This window comes from Rhodotorula graminis, assembly GCF_001329695.1.
Source record: "Rhodotorula graminis WP1 unplaced genomic scaffold RHOBAscaffold_9, whole genome shotgun sequence".
NCBI classification, from domain to species: Eukaryota; Fungi; Basidiomycota; class Microbotryomycetes; order Sporidiobolales; family Sporidiobolaceae; genus Rhodotorula; species Rhodotorula graminis.
Window position 1 is genome coordinate 802,803 of NW_017264936.1, and position 22,462 is coordinate 825,264.

Consider the following 22,462-nt stretch of genomic DNA (forward strand, 5'->3'; position numbering starts at 1 on the left):
CGGGCTCACCAGCGCCCTGTAAGTCAGTCAAGCATCCTGGGACCGCGTATCGCAGCAGGTGTAAGAGCAGTCGACTAGCTCAGCGCCGAGACCGGCGAGTGGCAGTCGACCTTGCACGGCGCCGGGCCGATTTGGGTCAGGGAGCGGCGTTTTTGGGGGGCGCAGGAAGGGCCAGCAAAGGTACTAGAGGGGGAGTAGAGAGCAGGAGGAGAGAGGGATACACAAAGTCCGACAGGAAGAAGGCGAGGTCCCCACTCGGCGTCCTCACGCTCTCCGCGAGCGCCTCGCCCTCTTCCTCCTCCTCCTCTTCCTCCTCCACCTCCTCCAAGGCTCGACGGACCCCCTCGCCCCCCTCACCCGCCCTCAGCGCCGCACCCCGCCCCGACGCGCCCCTCGCCCGCTCGCCCAGCGCCGCGACCGCGCCCGGACCCGCCCCGCCGCCGCCGGGCGCGAGCCGCTCCTCGAGCGCGCTCAGCGCCGCGCCCACTTCGCGCGCCTCGTCGAGGCCCTCGAGCGAGGCCCTCGCGCGCCGCACGCGCTTGGCGAGCAGCTCGCGCTCCGCCTCGCCCTCGCCCTCGCCCTCGCGCTCCGCCGCCTGCGCTGCGCCGCGGAGGACCCGCGCGAGGTACGCGGCCGTGCAGGGTGCGCGGCGCGGGTGCGCGGCGAGGAGGAGCGGGACGAGGGTGTCGAGGAGGGGGAGGAGGGCGGACGGGAGCGGGGTGGTGGGGTCGAGGAGGGGAGGGGGAGCGGGCGCGGGTGCGGTGAGAGCTGGGGGAGGCGCTGGGGGCGAGTCGAGAGAGAGGAGGATGGCGCGGAGGGTCGCCTCTGTTGCGGCGAGGGAGAGCGGCGTTGCGGAGGAGGAGGTGGAGGAGGAGGAGGGGGGAGCGCACACGGCGCGGGCGACGGCGGCGGGCCCGCACACTCTTGCGTCGAGCGCGACAGACAGGTAGGCTGCGACGAGTGGCGGTGCAGGGGCTGTCGGTGCGGCGGTGCCCGAGGCGAGGAGGGCGACGAGGGCGGCTGCGATGCGGGGGTCGACCGTGAGCGGGGAGGAGAGAGAGAGTAGCGAGGCAAAGGGGAGCGCACCGCTCAGTTGGCGCTCGAGCTCGACGTGGTCTAGCTGCGCCGCCTCGGCTGCTTGCCGCACCAAGGCGAGCCACTGTTGCTCGTGGGATCGGGTCAGTTTACGACGCGAGCTGATGAGGACGAAAAGGAGCGGACGCACCGTCTCGCTGGCGAGGCCGCGCGCGTAGCACGCTCTGGTGACGGCGTCGAGTGTCGGGGTCGGTACGTCGAGCGCCATGATGGGGCGCGAGCGAGCGTGTCGAGGTCAGAGCCCGGGGAGCGAGAGGTCGAGCTGTTGCGTCTCGAGCCGACGTTCTCTCGCTTCCTGCTCGCCAATGCTGCGCAGGACCTGAGCAATGAAGCTTGACTCTCGGACCGGCGCAACACGAGAACCGCACACTCTCGAGACGGGCACCAATGCGAGGCAAGCGAACGAGGTTACACAGGGGAGGGTGGGTCACGAACAAACGACGAGGGGGGTACAAAGACAGGCTCGAAGGGTGCTTCAGCCCTGGCGCTGTAGACATGTGCGGCGAGAGAGTCAGTCGAGAGGCGCAGAGAGGGAGGAGAGAGAGGGAGAGGAGGGACGCACCTGCTTGTGCTTGGGGTTGAGCGAGCACAGGATGAAGACGGTGCCCTTGCGCCTGACCGACTGGCAGCCAGAACACAGTCGACGCACACTCGAGCGCACCTTGAGCCCACGCGCACCGTCGACGAGCGCCGTCTGGCGATCCGCGACGGTGGCCGCCGCCGAGGACGAACCGGGGCGAGCGGGCACGCCGACGAGGCCTGCAGCGGCGGGGGCCGAGCGGGGTGCGCACCTCGCGCAGCCGCACGAGCGCGGGTGGGTCGGTGCGAGGCGCGAGGCTTGGCGGGTTGCGCCGAGAGGCGAGGCGAACGAGGACGAGAGGGAGGTAGACGAGGAGGTGGACGACGAGGGGGCCGAGGGTCGGACGATGGTGCTGGTGGGTGCTGAGCGCGAGGCACAGCGGGCGCAGCCGCAGCGGGGCGGGTGCGAGGCGGGCGAGACGAGGGACGAGAGGGTGCGGGAGGAGGAGGACGAGGTGTGGGAGGTGCGGATTGCGGCGCGGAGGGGTGCGCGGGCGAGTGCGAGCATGGTTTGTCCGAGTGCTTGAGGGTGTGGACTGGCTGCTTGAGGGAGCGAGTGAGGCGATGGCGGGGTCGAGGTCAGGTCGGGGAGAGAGGAGGAGGGGAGGGTCAGTGGGCGGGATTGAGCGGGTGGGGACGGGGTGCGAGTTGGACAGGGTGCGAGAGCGTACCTTGTCGAGGTGGCCTGGAGGTGCAGGTAGCTGGCTCGGGGTGAGGAGCGAGAGCCGAGTGAGGCGAAAGGTGGTTGGCCGGCAGGACGACGACGAGGACGACGACCAGGTTGGCCACTCTCCTCGACCTCGCCTCGCCCGCGCACCAGTCCAGCATTCCCGCCATGCTCTCGACCCAGCGCATGCGCTCGGCATCCTCCCACCTCGCCCGCGCCACCCGCCGCACCCCGACCACCTCGCTCCGCTCCTTCTCCGCCTCGTCCTCCACCTCAGCCCAGATCACCCTCGAGGTCGATGGCGTCCCCGTCACCGTCGAGCAGGGCACCGCCTTGATCCAGGCCTGCGAAAAGGCTGGTCCGTCCCCTCTCCCTCTCTCTCCTCTCGTCCCCCTCCCTCCCCTCCAACCTCTGCCCGACCTCATCTCGCTCACCTTGCACACACCCTACAGGTGTCTCGGTCCCGCGATTCTGCTACCACGACCGCCTCAACATCGCCGGCAACTGCCGGTCCGTCTCTCTCCTCCTCTCGCGACTCGTCGAGCGGCGACGAGCCTTCACGCGTCGTCCGCCACTGCCCGCCCTCGTCTCCCTGCGCACCCTCACTGACGGCCCTCGTACCCTCCAGCATGTGCCTCGTCGAGGTCTCGCCCGGTCCGCCCAAGCCTCAGGCCTCGTGCGCGCTCCCGGCCATGTCCGTCTCCCCCTCTCTCTCTCTCTCTCTCTCCTTCTCTCGCACCTCCTCAACCTGCGACTGACGCGCCCCCAACCCGCTCGCAGGCCCGGCCAAAAGGTCAAGACCAACACGCCGACGGTCCACAAGGCGCGCGAGGGCGTCATGGAGTTCCTCCTCGCCAACCACCCGCTCGACTGCCCCATCTGCGACCAGGGCGGCGAGTGCGACCTGCAGGACCAGTCGATGCGCTACGGCTCGGACCGCACCCGCTTCCACGAGATCACGGGCAAGCGCGCCACCGAGGACAAGAACTTTGGCCCGTTGATCAAGACGTCGATGAACCGCTGCATCCACTGCACGCGCTGCGTCCGCTTCGCCAACGAGGTCGCCGGCGTCCAGGACCTCGGCACGTCCGGTCGCGGCAACGACATGCAGATCGGCACCTACATCGAAAAGACGATCAACTCGGAAATGTCGGGCAACGTCATCGACCTGTGCCCGGTTGGCGCCCTCACGTCCAAGCCGTACGCGTTCGAGGCGCGCCCCTGGGAGCTCAAGAAGACCGAGTCGGTCGACGTCATGGACGCCCTCGGGTCCAACATTCGCATCGACTCGCGCGGCCAGGTCGTCATGCGCATCCAGCCGCGCCTCAACGACGACATCAACGAGGAGTGGATCTCGGACAAGACGCGGTACGCCTACGACGGCCTGCGCACCCAGCGCCTCAACACGCCCCTCGTGCGCGTCGGCGACCGCTTCCAGCCCGTCACGTGGCCCGAGGCGCTCCACGCCGTGCGCGACGGCCTCGCCGCGAGCGGCGCGACCGGCAACGAGATCCAGGCCGTCGGCGGCGCCCTCGCCGACGCCGAGTCGCTCGTCGCCCTCAAGGACCTCGTCAACCGCCTCGGGTCCGACAACACGGTCGTCGAGGGCCCCGTCACGTCGTCGCGCGCGCCCGCTCACGGCGTCGACCACCGCGCGGCGTACACGTTCGGCTCGTCGATCGCGGGCGTCGAGTACGCCGACCGCGTCCTCCTGATCGGCACCAACCCGCGCCACGAGGCGGCCGTCCTCAACGCGCGCCTGCGCAAGACGTGGCTCCGCAACGAGACGGACCTCGCGCTCGTCGGCGAGGAGTTCGACTCGACGTTCGGCTACGACCACCTCGGGACCGACGTGGCCGCCGTGCGCGACGTGCTCAATGGCAACAAGGGCGACTGGGCCAAGCAGCTCGACGGCGCAAAGCGGCCCATGATCATCGTCGGCTCGCACGTCGCCGAGCACAAGGACGGCGCGAGCGTGTTTGCCGAGGTGGCCAAGTTTGTCGAGAAGCACAAGCACAAGTTTGTCACGGACGAGTGGGTCGGCTACAACGTCCTGCAGCGGGTGCGTCCCCTCTCTCTCTCTCTCTCTTGTCCCTCGTCGTCGTCGCTCGGACCGGGTCCTGACCTTCTCTCCCTCCCTCTTCCTCTCTCTCTCGCTCTCTGCAGGCCGCATCTCGGACAGCCGCCTACGACGTCGGCTTTGTCCCGTCGGCCGCCGCGTCCAAGGCGTCGCCCAAATTCGTCTACCTGCTCAACGCCGACGACTTTGCGCCGTCGTCGATCCCGCGCGACGCGTTCGTCGTGTACCAGGGCCACCACGGCGACCTCGGCGCCCAGTACGCCGACGTCGTCCTGCCCGGGTGCGCCTACACCGAGAAGAGCACGACCTGGGTCAACACCGAGGGCCGCACCCAGCTCGGGCGCGCCGCCGTCCCTCCCCCTGGCGCCGCCCGCGAGGACTGGAAGATCGTGCGCGCCCTGAGCGAGGTCGTCGGCGCGACGCTGCCGTACGACGACACGGGCGCGGTCCGCGACCGCCTGTGGGACGTGTGCCCCTCTCTCGTCCGGTACGGCGAGCTCGAGCGCCCTTCGTCGGTCCTCGCCGGCCTCACCGCGCTCCGGGCCTCGGCCGAGCGCACGGGCGCCATCGACGGCGGCCTCGAGGGCCCGCTCAAGAAGCCGATCGAGAGCTTTTACCGCACCGACGCCGTGTCGCGCAACTCGACCACGATGGGCCACTGCGTGCAGGCGTTCGACAAGGGCGACAGCGCGGCGGGCAAGAACGTGTACGGCGACGACGGCCAGAGCCAGAAGGGCCACAACGAGGCGCGCGCATAGAGTGGGCCGGCGGCGGTGAGCGTGCGAGGGCGAGGTGGTCGGCGGGTCGCGAGGAGGGAGGGAGCGAGCGGGTTCCCCTTGCTACCGTGTGTAATTTCCGAGCAGTCTCTTTCTCTCTCTGTCTGTGTGTCCCAGAGCGGCCGAGAGCGCGATCCCGACGAAAGGCAGAGAGCTCGAGCCGGTCCGAGCGAGGTGGGCGAGGAGGACAAGGCGCGACTCGTGGGCATTTGCGTCGAGTCGACGACGCCTGATGTTCGAGCCCGAATGTTCACGCTCTGCCAGCGTCGGCGAGAGTGCGGGCTCGAGCTTGAGCAAGGGACGAGCAAGGCTGGAGGAACGAGCGCCCGCGAGCGAGGGGAGAGCGTCGCTCGCAGCGAAGGAGCGTGGCGCGGCGACTCTCGCGTCGCGCGCTTGCCAGACTCCCTTAAGCAGCGAGCTTCGGGCTGGTAGCCTCGGAGAAAGGCAAGCGCCTCGAGCGAGCGAGAGAGAGAGGGAGCAAAGCCGGTGCGCAGCGGCGACGGGCCCTGCTCGTCGGCACGGCTGTGCGCGACAGCGAGGCGTGCGGGTGCAGCGACCTGTGGGACGCAGCATATTATGCGGCGAGCAGGGGAGCCACTGCTCGGCGAGGAGCCGGCTAGCGCGCCGAGAGGAGAGATGGGCGGCGAGGAGGAGGCGGCCACAGGGTCACCGCGACCCAGGCGGCGCAGCTTCGAGGGCGCTAGACCCGCCTGTCAATGACGACAAGGCCTGGGCGTCTCTGCGCGGCCTCGCGGCGAGGTAGTGACGAGCTGGAAGGCGAAACTGATGAGCCGAGGTCGAGGGGGAGGGGAGGCGGATGGCGACACGGGGGCGAGTCGGGGCTGGACTGGCGAGGCTGCAGCGGTGGTGCTGGTGTGCTCTGCGTCTGCTCGGAGGCGAGCGCGGCCTGCTGAGGGCTGGACGGCGTGCTGCTGCATGTGCTCCCCTCCCTCCTCCCAACCTCTCCAACGCTCGCTCGCCCGTCGCAAGTCTCCCAGCTCAGCTCGCACGAGCACACACGGCGCCCTGCAGCCGCCGCCAGCTGCTGTCGAGCTCGCGAGCACGCCCGCCCGCAGCCCTCCGCTCGACTCGCTTCTCGCTGCAGGCGGCGTTTCCGAGACGGCGTGCGCGCGCGGACGGGCGTCGCTCGGCGCAGCCTCCTGTTCCGGCGGTTGCTGCCCTCGAGCCGGCCGGGCTGCACAGCTCTCCTTGCTCCCTCGCGTGCGGCGGCTACAGAAGGGGGGCTCGTGCACCGAGCCGGACCGCGGACTTTCCGCTCGCGCAAGCTCGCAAGCTTGTCTCCGTCGACGAGCGGCCTTCTTCCGCTCTCGTACGCTCGCCATGCACGCTCCCGACATGGCCCACTTTGACGAGCAGGCTTCGAACCTCCTGCGCGCGAGGGCCGACGAGCTGTACGAGTGGCTCGGACCTCACGCCAGCGCCTCGGGCCACCAGATCATCGGCGGCTGGCTCAGCCTGAGCCCTGCCGACCGCGAGACGGTCACGGACGTCCTGATCGCGACCTGGGCAAAAGGGCTGTGCACGGGCCATTTCCAGTTTGACGCGGTCCGTCCTCTTCCGCTTCCTCGTCCTCGTCGCCCCCTCTCACTCTCCTTTTCGGCGTGTCGCAGGTCGCCTACGACAGCTTCCAGCGCGGCTTTGTGCCGGGCCACTGGGAGGAACACGTGCGCACGTTCCCCTTTCCGTCGCACGAACCTAACCTGACAGCCGCCTTGCCGCTGCAGTACGGCTTTCAGGGGCAAGTGACCCCGTTCGACACGGCCACGATCGTCGGAATGTACCGGAACTACATCGTCTCAAGGGTGCACACGGCCGTCGACGAGTACACTCGCCACCACCGCCGCAAGCGCGCCGACGAGTGGGCGCACGAGCTCCTCGGCCCGGGCGGCCTGACGGTCGTCAAGCTCACCCGCCTCGGCGAGAAGGCGACCGACTTTATCCGGTGGCGGGTCGTCCACGTCGAGGAAGAGGTGAGGAGGGACTCGAGGGACTTGGAGCGTCTCGACGAGCTCATGGTGCGTCCGCCGCTGTGACCTCCTCCCCCTCTCCCTCGCCGATTGCCCTCTCCCTCTCCCTCGCCAAGACTGACTTTCAGCGTCGTCGCATCTACAGTGGCCTGCCGACAAGTTCATGCGCCTCGCCACGGTCTACGCGCAGTCGGCCGAGCACCGCTTCGCCATCTACCGCCACCTCCTCGAATCGCTCCAGCTGCTCTACGCGAAGGAGAACACGCTCAACTCGGCGCACGTCGACCTCAAGGTCACCGACGCCCGCCGTGTCGCCCAGGCCATCGCCGAGTGGACGAGCGACGCCGCGTTCCACGCTTTTCAGGCCGAGGAACCCGAGCACCAGGCCCACACGGTCTCGCACGCCCGGTTCATGATCCTCAACGCGTGCCGCAAGTTTCACATCTCGGGAGAGACGCTCGACGTCGACGAGCTGGTGCGTCGCCCCTTTCCTCCTCTCCCACTTCCCTGCCGCCAGCCTCGTGCACTCTACTCACCCTCGTCACCGCGGTCCGGACAGATTCGCGGCATGAAGGACGTCACGTTCGACGACCTGGAGTGGCCCGACTTTGAGACGACGAGCAACGAGGTCCGTCTGCGACCTTCTCCTCCTCGTCCTCTTTCTCCCTCGCCGACTGACCCTGCGCCTCGACCCTCGCAGAAGGCCGAGCCGCGCCGGCCTGCGTACTCGCTCGCGCACGGTCCCCAGATCTCGGACTACTACGCGCAGAGGCACTACGGCACGACGGCGGCGGCCTGGAGCCGGCGCCAGCTCTGAGCGCACGGTCCGCTCCCTTTCCTTCGTAGACTTTCCCTCGTCCCTTCTCGCTCTCTGTCATTCGATCGTCTCTCGCCCGTCTTAAGCGCGCTCTTGAGAGGATTTGCGCACGATAGCGAGCGAGCACGAGCCGTAGCGACCGGTGGACCAGAGTACCTTCAGGGCTCTCCTCGCGTCTCTCCGACGCCAAGCTCGCAGGGTACGGGCGAAAGGGACGAAGAAAGGGGCAATGCATGTACGAGGGAAGGAGAGAGACTATGAGAGAGGAAAGGCACAGAGGGGAAAAGGGGAGGAAGGCTACTCGGTCTTGCCGACGGCGCCGACGAGGCCCTCGCCGTTCTCGTTGCGCTTCCAGAACTCGGGCAGGCCCTCGACGTTGGCCGCCGCATCGGCCGGGTCGCCGACCGCCTCGACCTTGTACCCCTCGCCCTCGCGCTTGTTCTCCTCGTCGGCGTCCTCCTCGGCCCAGCCGAGCGCGCGACGCGCCATCTCGTTCGGCGTGAGGCGCATACCGTGCTCGTCCATCCACGCGCGCTTGAGCTCAAACTCGCGGCGGCGCACGAGGTCGGACGCGACGCTGCCGTCCCACGCGAGGCGCGTGAGGAGCCACCTCGTGAGGGCGCGCAGGACGAGGTAGGCGTGCGACGACGCGAGGGCGACGACGGCAGCCGTGAGTAGCGTCGACTTGATGGCGTCGAGGGCGACGAACGAGCCGTGCGCGGGAGGGAGGGCGCCCATGAGGAGGGGAGCGTCCGAGGCCGGCGGGAGCGACGCCGACTGGGCCGTCGCGAGGCGGGTCGTGTAGAACGGGACCGAGCCGTCGGCGGGGAGCGACACGTTGTGGTGCGTGAGGTTCGACAGGTAGTGCGCTGCCGAGCCGGGAACGGTCGCGCGAGGTTGGTAAAGGTAGACGAGCGACGACGCCGTGATGGCCGAGATGTACGAGATGAGGCCCTGTGGCAGCGCATAGTGCGTCAGAAGGGTCGTCGAGGTCCGAGAGAGGGAGAGTGAGAGAGTGAAGACGCACAAGGACCTCGAGCCAGGGGCCGATACTTGCCTCGCGAGACGGGATGGGCCGGCGCATCTGGCTCGTGATCTTGAACGCGTCCGAGCGGATCTCGAACTGTAGGGATGAGGGTCCAAGTCAGGTCGTGGGCGACGAGAGGAGAGGGAGAGGGACGCACAAAGTTGTTGATCAGGCTCCAGATGGGAGCGACGGGCCAGACGACGCCGAACAGGACGAGGTACCCGAACTGCTGGGCCATCTCGGCGTACTCGCCAAAGATGACAGCGCTGCAGGTCCTCGGCCAAGGTATCAGAAGTCGGTCGGCGGAGGGGAGCGAAGGAGGAGGAGGAAGGAGGACGCACGTCGGCAAGAGCTGCTCCTCGCGGACGCGCTTGAGGAACTCCTTCTCGTCCTCGTGCTCCTCGATCGACTCGTTCTTGTCCTTCTCGCTGACGGCCGGCGCGTGGTGGAGCTTCTCCTGCACCTTGGGCACGAGCTTGGCCTTGAGGAACGGGACGCCGATCTCGATAAAGGCGCCCGTGACCTGGGCCGTCAACGAGTAGGCGACGAGCTGCGTGTGGAGCTTGGACGCGTTGACGCTGAACGAGCCCGACTGGAGCGACGACGAGGTCGACTTGCTGAGGGCGGCGGCGTGACGAGACGGGAGGCGACCGAGGATGTGCGGCACGAGGAACGAGCCGAACGGGATCTGCGCGGCCCTCCCCGGAAACTCAGCTCGTCGTCCTCAGAGAGAGAAGAAGACGGGGAGCGAGAGAGGGAGAAGGGGGACGCACGTAGACGTAGCTGGTGAGGAGCAAGTTGCCGTACGCGGCGACGAACTGCAGCGCGAACGTCTTGACGGTCAAGCTGGCCTCGTGGTCGCGTTGGCGAGGGTGGTTCTCAAAGTTGGTGAGCTTGTCGGCGACAAAGCCCCACACGGTCGTCACTTGCGGGACGAGCGTGACGAAGAGGACGGTCGGGATGAGGGTCTGTGCGCAAACTCGAGGGCGAGGTCAGTCGAGGCGCTCATGAGAACAGGGCAGAGAGAGGGTGGTCCGCACGAGGAACTTCTTGCCCGGGCCGTCGTAAACCTCGCCGAGGAGCGTCTCGACGACGTAGATGGCCGAGATGGCGGCGCCGAGGATGCCGACGAACGCCATGTAGGCCGGCACGCCGGCGAGGGCCCTCGTCAGGGTGCGGCGGAAGCTCCACAGCTCCTTCTCGACGCCCGTGACCGGGTCGACCGTCTTGCCCTCGCCCTTGAACCCGGGACGCGCCTGCTCGACGCGGTCGAGGCCGTGCGTGCCCCACTGGACCGAGATGGCGCGCTCGCGCAGGCGCCACGACTCGATGAAGACGATGGACCACCCGACGAAGCCGACGGCGAGGAGAGGGTGGAACGGGAGGCCGAGGACCCAGAACGACAGGCCGAGGACCGAGGGGAACAGGAGGGACCGGAAGTAGAACGACAGGAAGGCAAAGTACATGGCGACGCGCTCGCCGAGGACGGCCTTGAGGTCGTCGAGCTCGTGTTGCGGGATCGTGAGCATGTCGAGCGGGTTGCGGCTGCCGGTCGTCGACGGCGAGTTGGTCGGGAGGTTGGACCAGCGCTTGAGCCACAGGCGGTTCTGGACCGGGTTGTGCGGCGGGTACATGTCGACGAGGTGCGGGAACTCGACCTTATTGGCCGGGCTCGGCGGGAGCTGGGTGACGAGCGGGAGGCCGCACACGGGGCCAGTCGAGGCGGACGAACGGATCGAGGCGGCCTCGCCAGCCGGCATCGAGCTCTGCGGACGCGATTCGACAGTCAGCTCTTGCTCCTTGTGCTGTGGATGCTGAAAGAGGAAGAGGGACGTACAGTGAGGATCGAGTAGACGAGGCGCAGACGCTCGCTCTCCTCGATGGGCTCGGCCGCAAAGTCCCTCGGCTCCCTCGGCGACGGCTTGGGGCTCGCGAGGCCGTGGAGCCAGTCGCTCATCCTGCGTACATGCTCAACGACCTGTGAGTTCTCTGCCCTGCCGCGACGGTACGGCGAGAGAGTGGGGGCGACGTCATGACGCACCTCTCCCTCGTCGCCTCCTGGCGCACGCGGTGCTCGTCGGCCTTGACAAAGAGGAGGAGCGAGTTGGTGCTGTGGGCACCTTTGCGGCCCTGGACGGCGAACCCGGCCGTCTTGAGGCGAGTGACGAGCGCCGAGTGCTCGCTGCGGAGCTGCTCTGCCCGCTTGGCCTTGACGCCCTTGTCCTGGGGCAGGCCGCGCACGGGCGAGTTGTAGTGCGGGTCGAGCGAGAAGACGAGCACAAAGTCGGGGCTCGGATCCATCCTGGCGGTAGGTGGAGAGCGAGTGACGAGGAGGAGGATGAGAGCGAGAGGAGCGGGGCGGTCCTGCGGCGGCCGAGCCAGACGAGGCGGTGCAACGACGACGACTGACGCTCTCGAGGGAGAGAGGGTGCACAGAACATTGCAGGAGGAGCGACGAGAGGGCTAGACAGTGTGTACAAGGCTGGGCTCGGTAAAAGGACGAGAGAGGGTGCACAAAAAAGGTCGACGAGACTCGGGGCTGGACGAGGAGAGCGAGAGAAGGGGGGAGGAGGGGGAAAGGGAGGTACAAGAGGGCAAGGAGGCACCCGTACTAAGCAGCGTCCGTGGGGCTGATACTTTTCTCGCGCCGAGGCGAGGCGAGCGGCGCCGAGAGGAGAGGGGCTCAGGACGCCGACGCCGCCGACGCGCTCGACGACAGCCGCCGGCGCGTCTTTGCGAGCTCGCGCTTGAGCTGGGCCGTGTCGAGAGGCTGCGAGAGGAGACACGGGGTCAGTGTGTGGACGGGCGAGGAGAGAAGGGGAGGGGACAAAGCGCCGACGCACCTTAAGGAGCTCAAACGAGCACAAGAGGTCGAGCGAGACCGACATGACGGCGCCAAAGTTGTCGAACTCGCCGCAGTAATTCCTGCGTTCGGCCGGGAGCAAACGTGAGCTGGCTGTGCGGCGAGGGGAGCGACGAGAGGGAGAGACCGGGGACGCACGGTGCCGAGAAGATCGTGACGAGCGCTCGGTCGCACCAGAACTCGTAGCCGTCTGCGTGCGAGGAGAGGAGTGAGCGCTCGATCCCTGACGGCAAGCACAGGGGAGCGGCCGAGTCGGCGAGAGCGACCCGACCCAGGACCCCGCAGGCTCGAGCAGAAGGAAAGAGGGGGACGCACCCTCGACGACCATGTGTGCCCGACAGATGAGGTCAAAGTCGTACCGCGCCAAGAAGGTGCCGATGACCGTCTTGCCGAAGCAGTAGCTGACGCCGCGCTCGTTGTCCTCCCAGTCGAGGGCCGTGTCGCTCGGGTCGCTCCACAGGAGGTCGTTCAAGAGGCCGTAGTCGGGCACGTCGGTCGGGCGCGAGATGCGGCGGATGTCGTCCATCGACGACAGCGAGGGCGAGAGGCCGCCGTGGACGCAGAAGATCTTGCTCGCGACGACGGCCGCGATCGGGAGGCAGTTGAACACGTCGATGAACGTCTTCCACACCTTGATGTTGCACCGGCGCTTGCACTCGTCGTAGAAGCCGTACACTGTGGGAGTGGGAGCGAGAGGGTGAGTTTCTCGGACCGTCCCGAGAAAGAGAGAGAGAGGGAGACGCACCTCGGGTCACGTTGGCGCACTCGTGGTTGCCGCGCAGGAGGAAGAAGTTCTCCGGGTACTTGACCTTGTAGCACAGGAGGAGGAGGATCGTCTCGAGGCTCTGCTTGCCCCGGTCGACGTAGTCGCCGAGGAACAGGTAGTTGGCGTTGGGCGGGAACCCGCACATCTCGAACAGGCGGATCAGGTCGCTGTACTGGCCGTGGACGTCGCCGACAATCTTGACCGGCGGCGACAGCTCGACGAGCGTAGGCTGCGACAGGAAGACCTCGCGCGCGGCCTGGCAGATGGCCGTGATCTCGGCGTTCTTGAGGCACACCGACTTGGTCACCTTGCCCGAGTAGCCCGCGTCGAGCAGGCGCGAGATCATGTCGTCGACGTCGAACGTGCCGCCGAGGAGCGCCGTCCCGCTCGCGCCCGCCGCGCCGCCTCGCGGGGCCGCCGTCGGCGACGTCGACAGGAGGCCGGCGGGAGGGACGGCCGACGACGACGACGAGGCCGAGGGCGGTTGCGCCGACGTCGGTGTCGTCGCGGCGCTCCCTCCTGCAGGCGTCATCGGGTTGGACAGGATGGTGCCGCCCGGCGCGCCTTGGTCGGTCGTTGTACTCGCGCTCGGCGTCAAGGTGCCGACGCCCGCCTCGGCGCCGCCTGGGTTGGCGGTCGGCGTGCGCGACAGGGCCGTCGCGGCCGTCGTCGTCGACGACCTGCTGCGACTCGGCGCGAGGTCGACGGCGCCCGACCCACTCGTGCTCGTGCCCGCCATCGCTCCCCCTCTGTAATCTGGCCGCGCCGCCTCGCCCTGCCCACCTCCTGCTGCGCCGCCATCTGCTCCTCCTGCTCCTGCCGCGCCGACCTGGCCGGGAGGCGGCGGGGACGGGTCGCCGGGTGCGGCGGCGGGGTTGTTCGAGGCGCTGGCCTGGCTGTGGGCGGACGAGACGGACGCGGCGCGCTTGGCCCGCTTGTCCTTGGAGGACTGGTTGCCCATGGCGGGGTGAGGGTTGGTGTTGGTGCTGCTGCTGGTGCTGCTGCTGTCGATGGGCGAGTCGGTGCGCTGCCGAGATCGGGGGCGAGGTCGAGAGAGAGAGAGGGGCGAGTGGGGAGGAGCGAGAGGCTCGGCGAGAGAGCGGCGGGGCGAGGTAGAGCTGGTGCCGGTGTGCGGTGTGGGGTGCTGGCTAGACTCGGGTGCGGCTCGCACAGTCTGAGAGAGTGCTGGCGGCGTGTGAGGGTGTGGGGAGGTGGACGAGGGCGAGGCTCGAGACGAGGTGCGCGGGCGGGACGAGACTTGGCTGCTCGCTGTCTCTCTCGCTCTCCCACTGAACAAGGAGTCACACGACACAGCGAGCAGTGATACAGTCACACGAGAGAAGCCGGGGCGTGTCTACAGCAAACGAGGGAACGACGACGTGCGCTCAGTCCTGCTTGGTCGCAACCGGCGTCGCAAGCATCGGCAAGACGTGGCTCTCCTTCCTCGCCTGCGTCCGCTTGGCCTTGTCCTCGACGCTCACCATCTTGACCCCGCTGCCGGCCGACGTCGCACCGCCCGACCCAGCCTTGGCCTTGACGCCCGACGCGCGCCCGCGCCCGTGCCGCCCCGACTCGAACCCTTTGCCCTCGTACGCAAGCACCTCGTCGAGCGCCGCCCGCGCGAGCCGGGGCTGCGCGACGTAGTCGATGCCGTTCTGCGCGATCGAGTGCGCAGAGAGGCCACCCATGACGAACGCGAGGAGCGCGACCCGCGACGGCGGCGCGATGTACTCTGCGGGGTGTGCGAGCGAGGGCGAGAAGGGGAGGAGGAAGAGAGTCAGTGACGGACCGCCGAGGCGAGAGAGGAGGAGAAAGAGAAAGAGAGAGGGAGAGAGAGAGAGAGGCAGCGGCGCACCCGAGACAAAGTTGCTCGCGAACGTCGCGACGGCGAGCATACTGACCGCGCCGACGAGGACCCAGGGCGCAGCGCGCACGGCCGCCTTCTTGGCCTGCTTGTCGGCGCCGAGGATCTTTTCGCCGCGGCGCGGGACCCACGTGCCCGTGACGAGGTCGTACGCGTCCTGGCGCGGGCCGTCGAGAAAGTTGTTCTTGATGTAGCGCATCGCCGAGTTGATGCCGTCCTGGAGCGCGCCCTCCTTCGAGCGCTTGCCCGTGCTGCGTGTGCGCGAGAGCGAGGAAGAGGAGGGAGGGAGGGAGGGAGGGAGAGGTGAGGTCAGGTCGGGTGCGCTAACGGCGTGCGAGAGGCTCGAGGACGTCGAGAGAGGGAGGAACGACGCACCGAGTATAGTCGGTCTTGAGCGCACCGGTGCCCGAGTAGGCCCTGCTGACCGTGTCGGCGTTGTCGGCCCACACTGCGCGCGCCGAGCCCGAGAGTCAGTCCCTCGTCCTTCGAGACGAAGCGAGACGAGCGGGCGCGGGACGCACCGTTGCGGAACAGGTTGAGGAACGTCGCGTGCTCCTCGACCGACTCCTTGACGCTGAGGATCCCGACCTGCCGCAGCTGGGTGTTGAGGACCCACTTGGCGAGCGCCGACTGGACGACGTTGGTGCGGTCGAGGCTGCTCGTGGCGAGGGCGAAGGTGCGGCGAGAGGGAGCGAGGGTGGGACGTGACGAGGGTGAGTCAGTGTGGGCGTGCGCGAGACCGAGAGGAAAGGGAGAGCGGGACGCACCAGTCCATGCAGTTGGTGCGGACGACCGACGTCTGCTTGCGCTGCGCCTCGGGGCCCGACGCCGTCGAGTCGTGGTAGTAGTACCTGTGCGACGGCCAGCTGGCGCAATCAGTCCCTCGCTCGACCGGACGAGGAAGGGTGAGGGACGGATAGGAGCGGAGAGCGCCCGACGCACCCTTGCTCGACGAGCTCGTCGTGCAGCCCGTCGATGAGGACGCCGACGCGGTCGAACCGGAGGCCCTTGCACTCCTTGTGGAAGTCAAAGTACGTGTAGCGCACGTCCGGGTTGGCCATGGCGTCGAGCGCGCGCTCGTACGCCTCCTTGACCGGTTGCTCGTACCCGTGCGAGTTGACGAGGTTGACGAGGTACTGCGGGCCGTACAGCGAGATCTGCTGCGTAAAGTGGCGCGAGAGCGACTCGGCCTGTGTCGGGCGCGGCAGGGGGAGGACGAGATGGCGAGTCAGGGGCGGCGCGACGAGGAGGAAGGACGAGGGGGGGAGGGAACGAGGCGACGCACGGTGGACGACAGGTCGAGGATCTTGAGGTCAGGCTTGTACCGCAAGTTGTTGATCTCGGCCCAGTAGACGGGCACGCTGCCCCTCGTCTGGACGAACGAGAACCGGACGTCGCCCCGCACGCCCTCGCCGCCCCTGCCCGCCGCCGCCGCCGTCGCCGCCGCGCCCGGCGCATCGAGCAAGACGAGCTGCTCGGTCTCGTTAAAGTTGCTCACGTTGCCCTTCTGGTCGATGCCGCGCGAGAAGTAGCGCGTCCCGGCGCGGTACCGGTTGCGGCGCGACACGAGGCCGAACAGGAACGAGCGGCCGTTGATCGACGTCGGCTTGAACTCGAGGACTGCAGGGGAGAAGGGTGGGTGAGTCTAGCGCGCCAAGATGAGGGTACCCGGGGGTAGCTCGAGGGCAGAGAGAGGGGGGGACGCACAGCCGAAGAGGACGGGCAGGATGAAGCGCGAGTACTGCGAGGACGAGGAGACTGCGTCAGGACTGTGCGACACACACGAGAGAGTGAGAGACAGAGAAAGGAGGGACGCACGTCGTCCTCGCCTGGGCCGGTGGTGGCGTCGATGAGGCGCTGCTGGAGGTAGCGGTTCCAGAAGAAGCGGTCGTCGGCCGTCTCCCACAGGGGCTTGTCGGACCTCGGGGCGTCGGGTTGCTCCTGGAGGCGGGTCGTGACGTTGTAACCGCCGTACGAGAAGTAGAAGGGGGCGCTGTACAGGTGGCTCTTGACGAGTCCGAGGAGGTAGGCCTCGTCGGGAAGCTCGAGGAGCTCGGCGGTCGACTTGCGCTCGAGCGGGTAGACGCCAAAGTCGGACGCGGTGTAGATGGGCGTGTCGAGGACGGTGGCGACCTTGGTGCGCTTTGTGATGACGACGAGGTAGTCCGAGTGGACGAGCGAGATGAGGCCGAAGAGGCCGTAGCACACGAGGTCGCTGTCGCAGCGTGCGGGCGGGTGTGCGCCAGCTGCGTGGGTGCATCGCCGAGTCAGTTGCGCCTCACAGCGAGGGAGAGGGGAAGGAGGGAGGAGCTGACCCTTGAGCGAGAGGTGGCCGGTGGCCCGGGTGACGGTCAACGTCTGCGGGTGTTGGGGCGACTGGGCGACGAGGGTGTAGTGGTCGTTGCCGGTGTACAGGCGGTACTGCTCGTGGACCTGCATCGTGCTGAAGCGAGGCGAGGTGGATCGGCGAGGTGGGGGTACGATGAGGCGGCACGAGGACGGCTGGATGGATCTCGCTGCGGGTTGGACGGCTGGGTCGAGGGTCGCTGTGCGGTACTGCTCGCGGTGCACGCTGCTCTCGTAAGCGAGTCGAGCGGTGTCGGGTGAGCGAGACCTCCAGCTTACTTGGCCGCTCGTCTCTCTCCCTCGCCCGCCACCGCAGCTCGCTCGAGCGGACCAGCTGCGACCGCCAACTCGACGGCAAGGTCGCGCGCAACACGGCCCACCCACAGCCATGGCCGCCCCAGTCGTCGAGACGGACCCGGCCCGCCTGTTCCTCCACGCCGACCTCTCGATCGAGCCCTTCCTCAAGCACGACCTCCAGCTGCGCCTCGACACCGACGCACAACTGTGCCCAGAACACGTCCACTCGCCGCCATGTCCACGCGGCCCAGCGTGCCCGCTCCGTCACGTCACCCCCTCGCCCCTCAACTTCCAGCCGACGCCGCCCATCCCGCACTCGCAGCACGCCCGCACCGTGTGCAAGCACTGGCTGCGCGGCCTGTGCAAAAAGGGCCAGCAGTGCGACTTTATGCACGAGTACCACCTGCGCAAGATGCCCGAGTGCTGGTTCTTCGCAAAGTACGGCTTCTGCTCCAACGGCGACGAGTGCATGTACCTCCACGTCACAGAGGACATGCGCATCCGCGAGTGTCCCTCGTACCGCAAAGGCTTCTGCCCTCAAGGTGCGCCCTCGCCCCGTCCTCCTCCCTTCCCTCCCCCTCCCTCCCAGTCCGCCTACTCACGCTCTCCCTCTCTCCGCCTGCAGGTCCCGACTGCAAGCTAAAGCACGTGCGGCGTGTCATCTGCCAAGACTACCTCGTCGGCTTCTGCGCAAAGGGCAAGGACTGCCCGTTCGGCCAGTGCGTCCCTCCTTCCCCTCCCTCTCTCTCTCTCTTTCTCGCGCTCGCCTCACTGACTCTCTTTCTCTCTCGCCCTCGCCCCTCTCTCGACAACAGCCCAAAGTTCGAGCCCGAGCCCGAGCCTCCCCTGTCGTCGACGCGCATCCCGGACGTGAGCGGCGCGCGGTTCCTGCCCGAGGCCACCTTCCGCCTGTACCGCAAGGACTGGCTCGAGCACGCGGCCGACCCGTCTGGGCGCAGCGGGGCCGGCGGAGGTGGGTTCGGCGGCGGTGCGGGAGGCGGCATGGGCGGCGGGAGGAGGGACATGAGGTGCGTTTTTTGCGTGGCCGCGCGCCCGGTCCTCCTCGTCCTCGTCCTCGTCTCGAGCGCGAGCGCGTCACTGACTCTCTCCCCTTTCCTGCGACAGCCAGATCACGTGCTACAAGTGCGGCGCTCAGGGTCACTTTGCCAACAGCTGCCCGAACGCGGGCGGCGGCGGTGGAGGAGGAGGAGGAGGTGGACCTCCAGGAGGAGGAGGGGGCGGCTTTGGCGGACCTCCTGTGCGTCCCGCTCTCGCTCTCTTTCCGTCTCGTCGAGCGGTACTGACATCGTGACGCACACAGCGACGACCGTACTGAGGGCGACGTGGATCTGGGTTGTGTCGAGACGGGTGTTGTAGCTGTACCAGAGGACGAGGGTGGCATCGCATCGCATCCATATCTCACGCCGCTTCCATGGTCGACCTGTGAGAGCATCGCGAGAGAGATCAGCGAAGCAGACCGGGGCTCTGAGCTATTGGGAGCGAGTTGCTGGTGGCCTCGCCGGAGACGAAGTTCTGGCGGCGCGTCCCTTGTTCCCGCTCTCGCCTCTGTACCCAGCTCGCAGCCCGCCATGAGCCCTCAAGTGGACCGCCCTGCGCACATCCAGACGCTCATCTCAAGCGTCGACCGCTACAACCCGGGCAGTGAGCTGTCCCTCTCTCTCGCCTCCTCGTCCTCCTCCTCCCTCATCTCCCCTCGTCGCTCGGGACTGACCCTCGCCCTTGCGCGCAGACTGCCACTTGCTCGAGGACTACTTGCAGCAGCAGCTGTCGACTGGCACCTACGACCTGCACGCTAACCTCGCCCTCCTCAAGCTCTAGTGCGCCCCTACTCTCTCCTCTCTCGCCTCACGACGACAGCTAACCTCGACGGCACCGACCCCGACCCCGCACGCAGCCAGTTCAACCCGGCCATCCTGTCCCCCTCTGCGTCCCTCTCGGCCCTGTTCCTCGCCCTCTCCAACGCCCCCTTCGCACCCGACTTCAGCCTCTCGCTCTCGCTCCTCAGCGACTCGTTCGCCGTCGGCGCCGCCCTCCCGCCGCTCCCCGCCCCTCACCCCGACTCGGACGACTCGGACGACGACGACGACGACGACGACGCGCCCGCACCGGCCAACGGTGGACCCCGCGAGCCCAAGGGCGAGTACGAGTGCGTGCAGCGCCTCAAGACGCTCAGCGCCCTCCTCGCCGCGCGCAAGTTCCGCGCCTTCTGGGCCCTCGTCTCGTCGCCGCCCACCGAGGTCGACGGCGAGGACGCGGCCAAGGTGCGCGAGGTCAACGCGCTCGTCGAGGGCCTCAAGGAGAGCGCTCACGGGTGGGCCGACCGCGTCCGGGTCGAGATTGCCGGCGAGGTCGAGCGGTGCTTCAGGAGCTTGAAGCGCGAGCAGCTCGCCGCCTTCCTCGGGACCGACGGTGCGTCCCCCTCCCTCCTTCCTCGTCCCCCGTCTCAACTCGGTTCGACAGGACTGACTCGGAGCACCCTCCCTCCCTCCCGCAGACGTCGACGCGTCGATCCAGGCCCAGGGCTGGAAGCTCGACGGCGCCGAGGTGCGCATCCCGCCCAACGAGAGCAACGCGCCCAAGGCCCAGGTCACGCACGAGCGCATCGAGATTGAGCGTGCGTCCCGGCTTTCTCTCTTTCTCGTCCCCCTTGCTCCCTCGGTTTTGCTCGCCGAGCAGAAATCGTCGGATAGGGACGAGACACGAAACAGGAGCTGACACTCTTCGTACCCATCTTGCAGAGCTCGCCCGCCTCCTCGGCCGCAGCCAGGCCTGAGCGGGATCCCCTCCCTCTCTCCCTCGTCCTCCCCCTGCGCTAGACGGTGTACGGCCTCCTCGCACTCTTGTAACACGCCCTTGGACCCTCACTGTCCTGTACTCGAGAGCGCTGCCCGAGTCCGACGACGAGGAGAGCGAGAGAGCGAGAGAACGAGCGAGAGAATCTGCAGCGAGGGAGCGCCAGACGATCGCGAGCCGCCTCTCGCTTTCAAAGCGCGACACGAGCACGCATGTCGCGTCGTGGCACACGTCGCTGCGAGCGAGAGCCGTCTCGAGGGAAAGCGCGACTCACGAGCTCGACGGCCCGAGCGAGCTCTCGCGACCCGACCCGCACAAGCACGAACCCGCCGTCTATTGCACACGCCCCGCCCTCTGCCCATCTCACCCTCTCGGCCGCTCGCCCCAGCTCGTCGGGTCACCGCCCGAGGCGCATCTCGGCGCGGCCGTACGTGTCGAGCGCGGCGCGCAGGTGCGCGTACTGGACCTCGACGGCGGGGAGCCAGGTCGGGTGCGAGTGGTGGCTGAGCGCGCGCGCCGCAAGGGGACAGAGTGAGGGCGAGGGTGAGTTAGAGAGAGGCGAGGAGGGAGGAGGGGGGGAGCGAGGGACGGGGAGGGACGGGGAGGAGGAAGGGTCAGGACGAGGCTCGTGCGAGAGGAGAGAAGGACGAGGACGAGGTGGAAGGAGGGGCAGGGTAGAGAGGCGAGGGAGAGAGAGAGACGCACTGTAGCTCTGTGAGGCGCAGCTGCCACGGCGGGAACCCGAGGAGGCGCAGGTACGACCCGCCGAGGACGAGGAGGAGGTCGGGCTCGCCGAGCGGCAGGGCTGTGCACAACATCTTCATCCTCAGTCCCTGTTTTCCGCATGTACGAGCAGATAGAGGGACGAGAGGAACAAGTCGCGACGCACCGTCTATCGCCCCAGCAACCTCCTCGGCCGTGAGCTCGCCCTTCTTGCCCTCGCCGCCGGTCCCACCAGTGCCCGACGCCGCGAGTCGCGCCGCGAGCCTCGCAAGTCTCGGCCGTCCAGCGGCGCGCGAGAGGAGGTGCAGGGTCGGGGTCGAAGGCGCCGCAGAGGGGATGGGAGAAGAAGGGCGGGGTGGGGAGGCGGTGTCGACGAGGGTGAAGGAGGAGGCTGCACGGGTTCGGGGCGTCAGGGGGCGTCCTTCGAGGAGATAAAGGGAGAAGGAGGGCGCACCGTCGTCTTGTGCGAGGTCGGGCAGCACGACCACGGCCGCAGCGTGCGGCGGCGCACCTCCAGGATCAGGCGCGCCCGGCTCGACATCCTTGCTCGCTATCTGCGCGCCGAGCGTCGCCATGCCCTCCATCTCGATGTCCTCCTGCGTGCCCACAACAGCGAGCTCGAGCTCCTGAGCGACACGAGCCGCATGCCGGACGAGAAGGCCTGCACGAGGCGCGAGGTCAGTGGATGGCCTCGCGGAAACAGGGAGCGATGGACGCACCAGTCTCGTCGTACACGCTCAACGTGCGCACCCCGAGCTCTGTGCACCATCCGAGGAGCCTCTCGACGCCGTCCACCTTGATCCGGAGCGCGTCTTGGCCGTCCCACCCTCCTCGCCCGGGCACGAGCGCGACAGCGAGGTGGCGCGGCAGTTTCCTCCACCGAGCTGCCTCGAGGTCGCTCGCAGGCGCAGGCTTGACCCGGCGGCGCGGTGAGGGCGAGGGGACGAGTTGGACGAGGCGCAAGATGAGGCGCCCGAGGCGAGCGCTTGCGAGGACGGCGTGGAGCGAGGTGAGGACGGCGAGGTGCACAGGGTACAGGAGCGTGCTGACAAGGGTAGACATCCACCCGGCTCGGGCGGGGAGAGCGAGAGTGCGACGAGAGCGAGCCAGTCTCCGAGCGACGACGACGACGACGAACGAACACGCGCAAAACGCTTCGGCAATACAACACACGCAAGGGCACAGCTCTACACGGCACACACTCGGCTCGTCTCGACAGGTACCTCACTTGGGCCCGCCGCCGCCGAACAGCGACCCTTTGCTGCTCGTCGTCCTCCTCGTCCCGCCGAGCGGCGCCGAACCCGTCCCTCCTGCGCCGACCCGCCTCGCCGGGTTGTTCAGGTCGCGCTCGCCGAGCGCAGGCGGCTTGACCCGCCGCCCGCCGCCAAACAGGTGCTCCTTGCCCGCCGGTACCGCGTGCACGAGCGACTGCCGCGCCGGCGCAGGCAGCGGCACGCGCATGACGACGGGGGACGGCGTCGCGCGCGCGCTCGCCGCGTCGCTCAACGCGCCCGTCGTCGCCGCACTCGCGCCCGCCGCGTCGTCGAGCCCGAGGAGCGCGCGCTCGGCCGCCTCGCGCTCGGCGGCCGCGGCGGCGTCGGCGGCCCGGATGGCGAGCAGGCGGTCGAGCACCGACGGGCGGTCGCTGTCGAGGTCGATCGTCGGCATGAGCTTGTCCTGCGGGCGCTCGCGCGCTCGGGGCGTGGCGCCCGTCGCGACGTCTTGCCGGACCCGGGTCGACAGCTCGTGCGAGAGGTCGG

At 68.4% G+C, this 22,462-nt stretch overlaps 10 protein-coding genes across 10 annotated transcripts; 4 read left to right on the forward strand and 6 right to left on the reverse strand.

The window, feature by feature from the left end:
- Positions 1–5: 5 nt before the first annotated feature.
- Positions 6–1,303, reverse strand: RHOBADRAFT_45358 (uncharacterized protein; the record flags this gene model as incomplete). The annotated part of the gene is made up of 4 exons (XM_018414596.1): positions 6–16; positions 376–1,020; positions 1,087–1,159; positions 1,226–1,303. The coding sequence occupies 4 exons, from the start codon at positions 1,301–1,303 to the stop codon at positions 6–8; spliced, it is 807 nt and encodes a 268-aa protein (XP_018270111.1).
- Positions 1,304–1,485: 182 nt separating this feature from the next.
- RHOBADRAFT_28449 (uncharacterized protein) lies at positions 1,486–1,809 on the reverse strand (the record flags this gene model as incomplete). The annotated part of the gene is made up of 2 exons (XM_018412826.1): positions 1,486–1,582; positions 1,658–1,809. Coding segments are annotated over 2 exons (247 nt in total), but the record flags the coding sequence as incomplete, so codon positions are not given.
- A 718-nt stretch (positions 1,810–2,527) lies between these two features.
- On the forward strand, positions 2,528–5,179 carry RHOBADRAFT_16324 (uncharacterized protein; the record flags this gene model as incomplete). The annotated part of the gene is made up of 5 exons (XM_018412308.1): positions 2,528–2,699; positions 2,794–2,851; positions 2,970–3,035; positions 3,122–4,403; positions 4,508–5,179. The coding sequence occupies 5 exons, from the start codon at positions 2,528–2,530 to the stop codon at positions 5,177–5,179; spliced, it is 2,250 nt and encodes a 749-aa protein (XP_018270113.1).
- Positions 5,180–6,422: 1,243 nt separating this feature from the next.
- RHOBADRAFT_54626 (uncharacterized protein) lies at positions 6,423–8,002 on the forward strand (the record flags this gene model as incomplete). The annotated part of the gene is made up of 6 exons (XM_018417418.1): positions 6,423–6,763; positions 6,829–6,882; positions 6,943–7,233; positions 7,331–7,660; positions 7,745–7,813; positions 7,886–8,002. Exons 1-6 carry the CDS (start codon positions 6,539–6,541, stop codon positions 8,000–8,002), a joined length of 1,086 nt encoding a protein of 361 aa, XP_018270114.1. The 5' UTR covers positions 6,423–6,538.
- A 220-nt stretch (positions 8,003–8,222) lies between these two features.
- On the reverse strand, positions 8,223–11,330 carry RHOBADRAFT_54627 (uncharacterized protein; the record flags this gene model as incomplete). The annotated part of the gene is made up of 8 exons (XM_018417419.1): positions 8,223–8,956; positions 9,030–9,125; positions 9,187–9,295; positions 9,371–9,717; positions 9,803–9,997; positions 10,070–10,795; positions 10,867–10,987; positions 11,071–11,330. 8 exons carry the CDS (start codon positions 11,328–11,330, stop codon positions 8,300–8,302), a joined length of 2,511 nt encoding a protein of 836 aa, XP_018270115.1. The 3' UTR covers positions 8,223–8,299.
- A 130-nt stretch (positions 11,331–11,460) lies between these two features.
- Positions 11,461–13,016, reverse strand: RHOBADRAFT_28457 (uncharacterized protein). Its single transcript, XM_018412827.1, has 5 exons — positions 12,638–13,016; positions 12,208–12,567; positions 12,031–12,082; positions 11,873–11,954; positions 11,461–11,799 (listed from the first exon to the last, which is right to left on the reverse strand). The coding sequence occupies exons 1-5, from the start codon at positions 13,002–13,004 to the stop codon at positions 11,713–11,715; spliced, it is 948 nt and encodes a 315-aa protein (XP_018270116.1). The 5' UTR covers positions 13,005–13,016; the 3' UTR covers positions 11,461–11,712.
- A 943-nt stretch (positions 13,017–13,959) lies between these two features.
- Positions 13,960–16,961, reverse strand: RHOBADRAFT_54629 (uncharacterized protein; the record flags this gene model as incomplete). Its single annotated transcript, XM_018417420.1, has 10 exons — positions 13,960–14,390; positions 14,514–14,773; positions 14,898–14,970; positions 15,044–15,177; positions 15,290–15,373; positions 15,465–15,712; positions 15,808–16,142; positions 16,230–16,263; positions 16,341–16,768; positions 16,838–16,961. 10 exons carry the CDS (start codon positions 16,959–16,961, stop codon positions 14,044–14,046), a joined length of 2,067 nt encoding a protein of 688 aa, XP_018270117.1. The 3' UTR covers positions 13,960–14,043.
- Positions 16,962–17,180: 219 nt separating this feature from the next.
- On the forward strand, positions 17,181–18,592 carry RHOBADRAFT_28465 (uncharacterized protein). Its single transcript, XM_018412828.1, has 5 exons — positions 17,181–17,707; positions 17,791–17,884; positions 17,981–18,193; positions 18,291–18,423; positions 18,487–18,592. The coding sequence occupies exons 1-5, from the start codon at positions 17,257–17,259 to the stop codon at positions 18,499–18,501; spliced, it is 906 nt and encodes a 301-aa protein (XP_018270118.1). The 5' UTR covers positions 17,181–17,256; the 3' UTR covers positions 18,502–18,592.
- A 162-nt stretch (positions 18,593–18,754) lies between these two features.
- Positions 18,755–20,049, forward strand: RHOBADRAFT_54631 (uncharacterized protein; the record flags this gene model as incomplete). The annotated part of the gene is made up of 5 exons (XM_018417421.1): positions 18,755–18,827; positions 18,916–19,003; positions 19,081–19,595; positions 19,681–19,800; positions 19,925–20,049. The coding sequence occupies 5 exons, from the start codon at positions 18,755–18,757 to the stop codon at positions 19,957–19,959; spliced, it is 831 nt and encodes a 276-aa protein (XP_018270119.1). The 3' UTR covers positions 19,960–20,049.
- Positions 20,050–20,376: 327 nt separating this feature from the next.
- RHOBADRAFT_54632 (uncharacterized protein) lies at positions 20,377–21,772 on the reverse strand (the record flags this gene model as incomplete). Its single annotated transcript, XM_018417422.1, has 5 exons — positions 21,422–21,772; positions 21,157–21,363; positions 20,869–21,093; positions 20,685–20,784; positions 20,377–20,482 (listed from the first exon to the last, which is right to left on the reverse strand). The coding sequence occupies exons 1-5, from the start codon at positions 21,762–21,764 to the stop codon at positions 20,377–20,379; spliced, it is 981 nt and encodes a 326-aa protein (XP_018270120.1). The 5' UTR covers positions 21,765–21,772.
- Between the last annotated feature and the right edge of the window lie 690 nt (positions 21,773–22,462).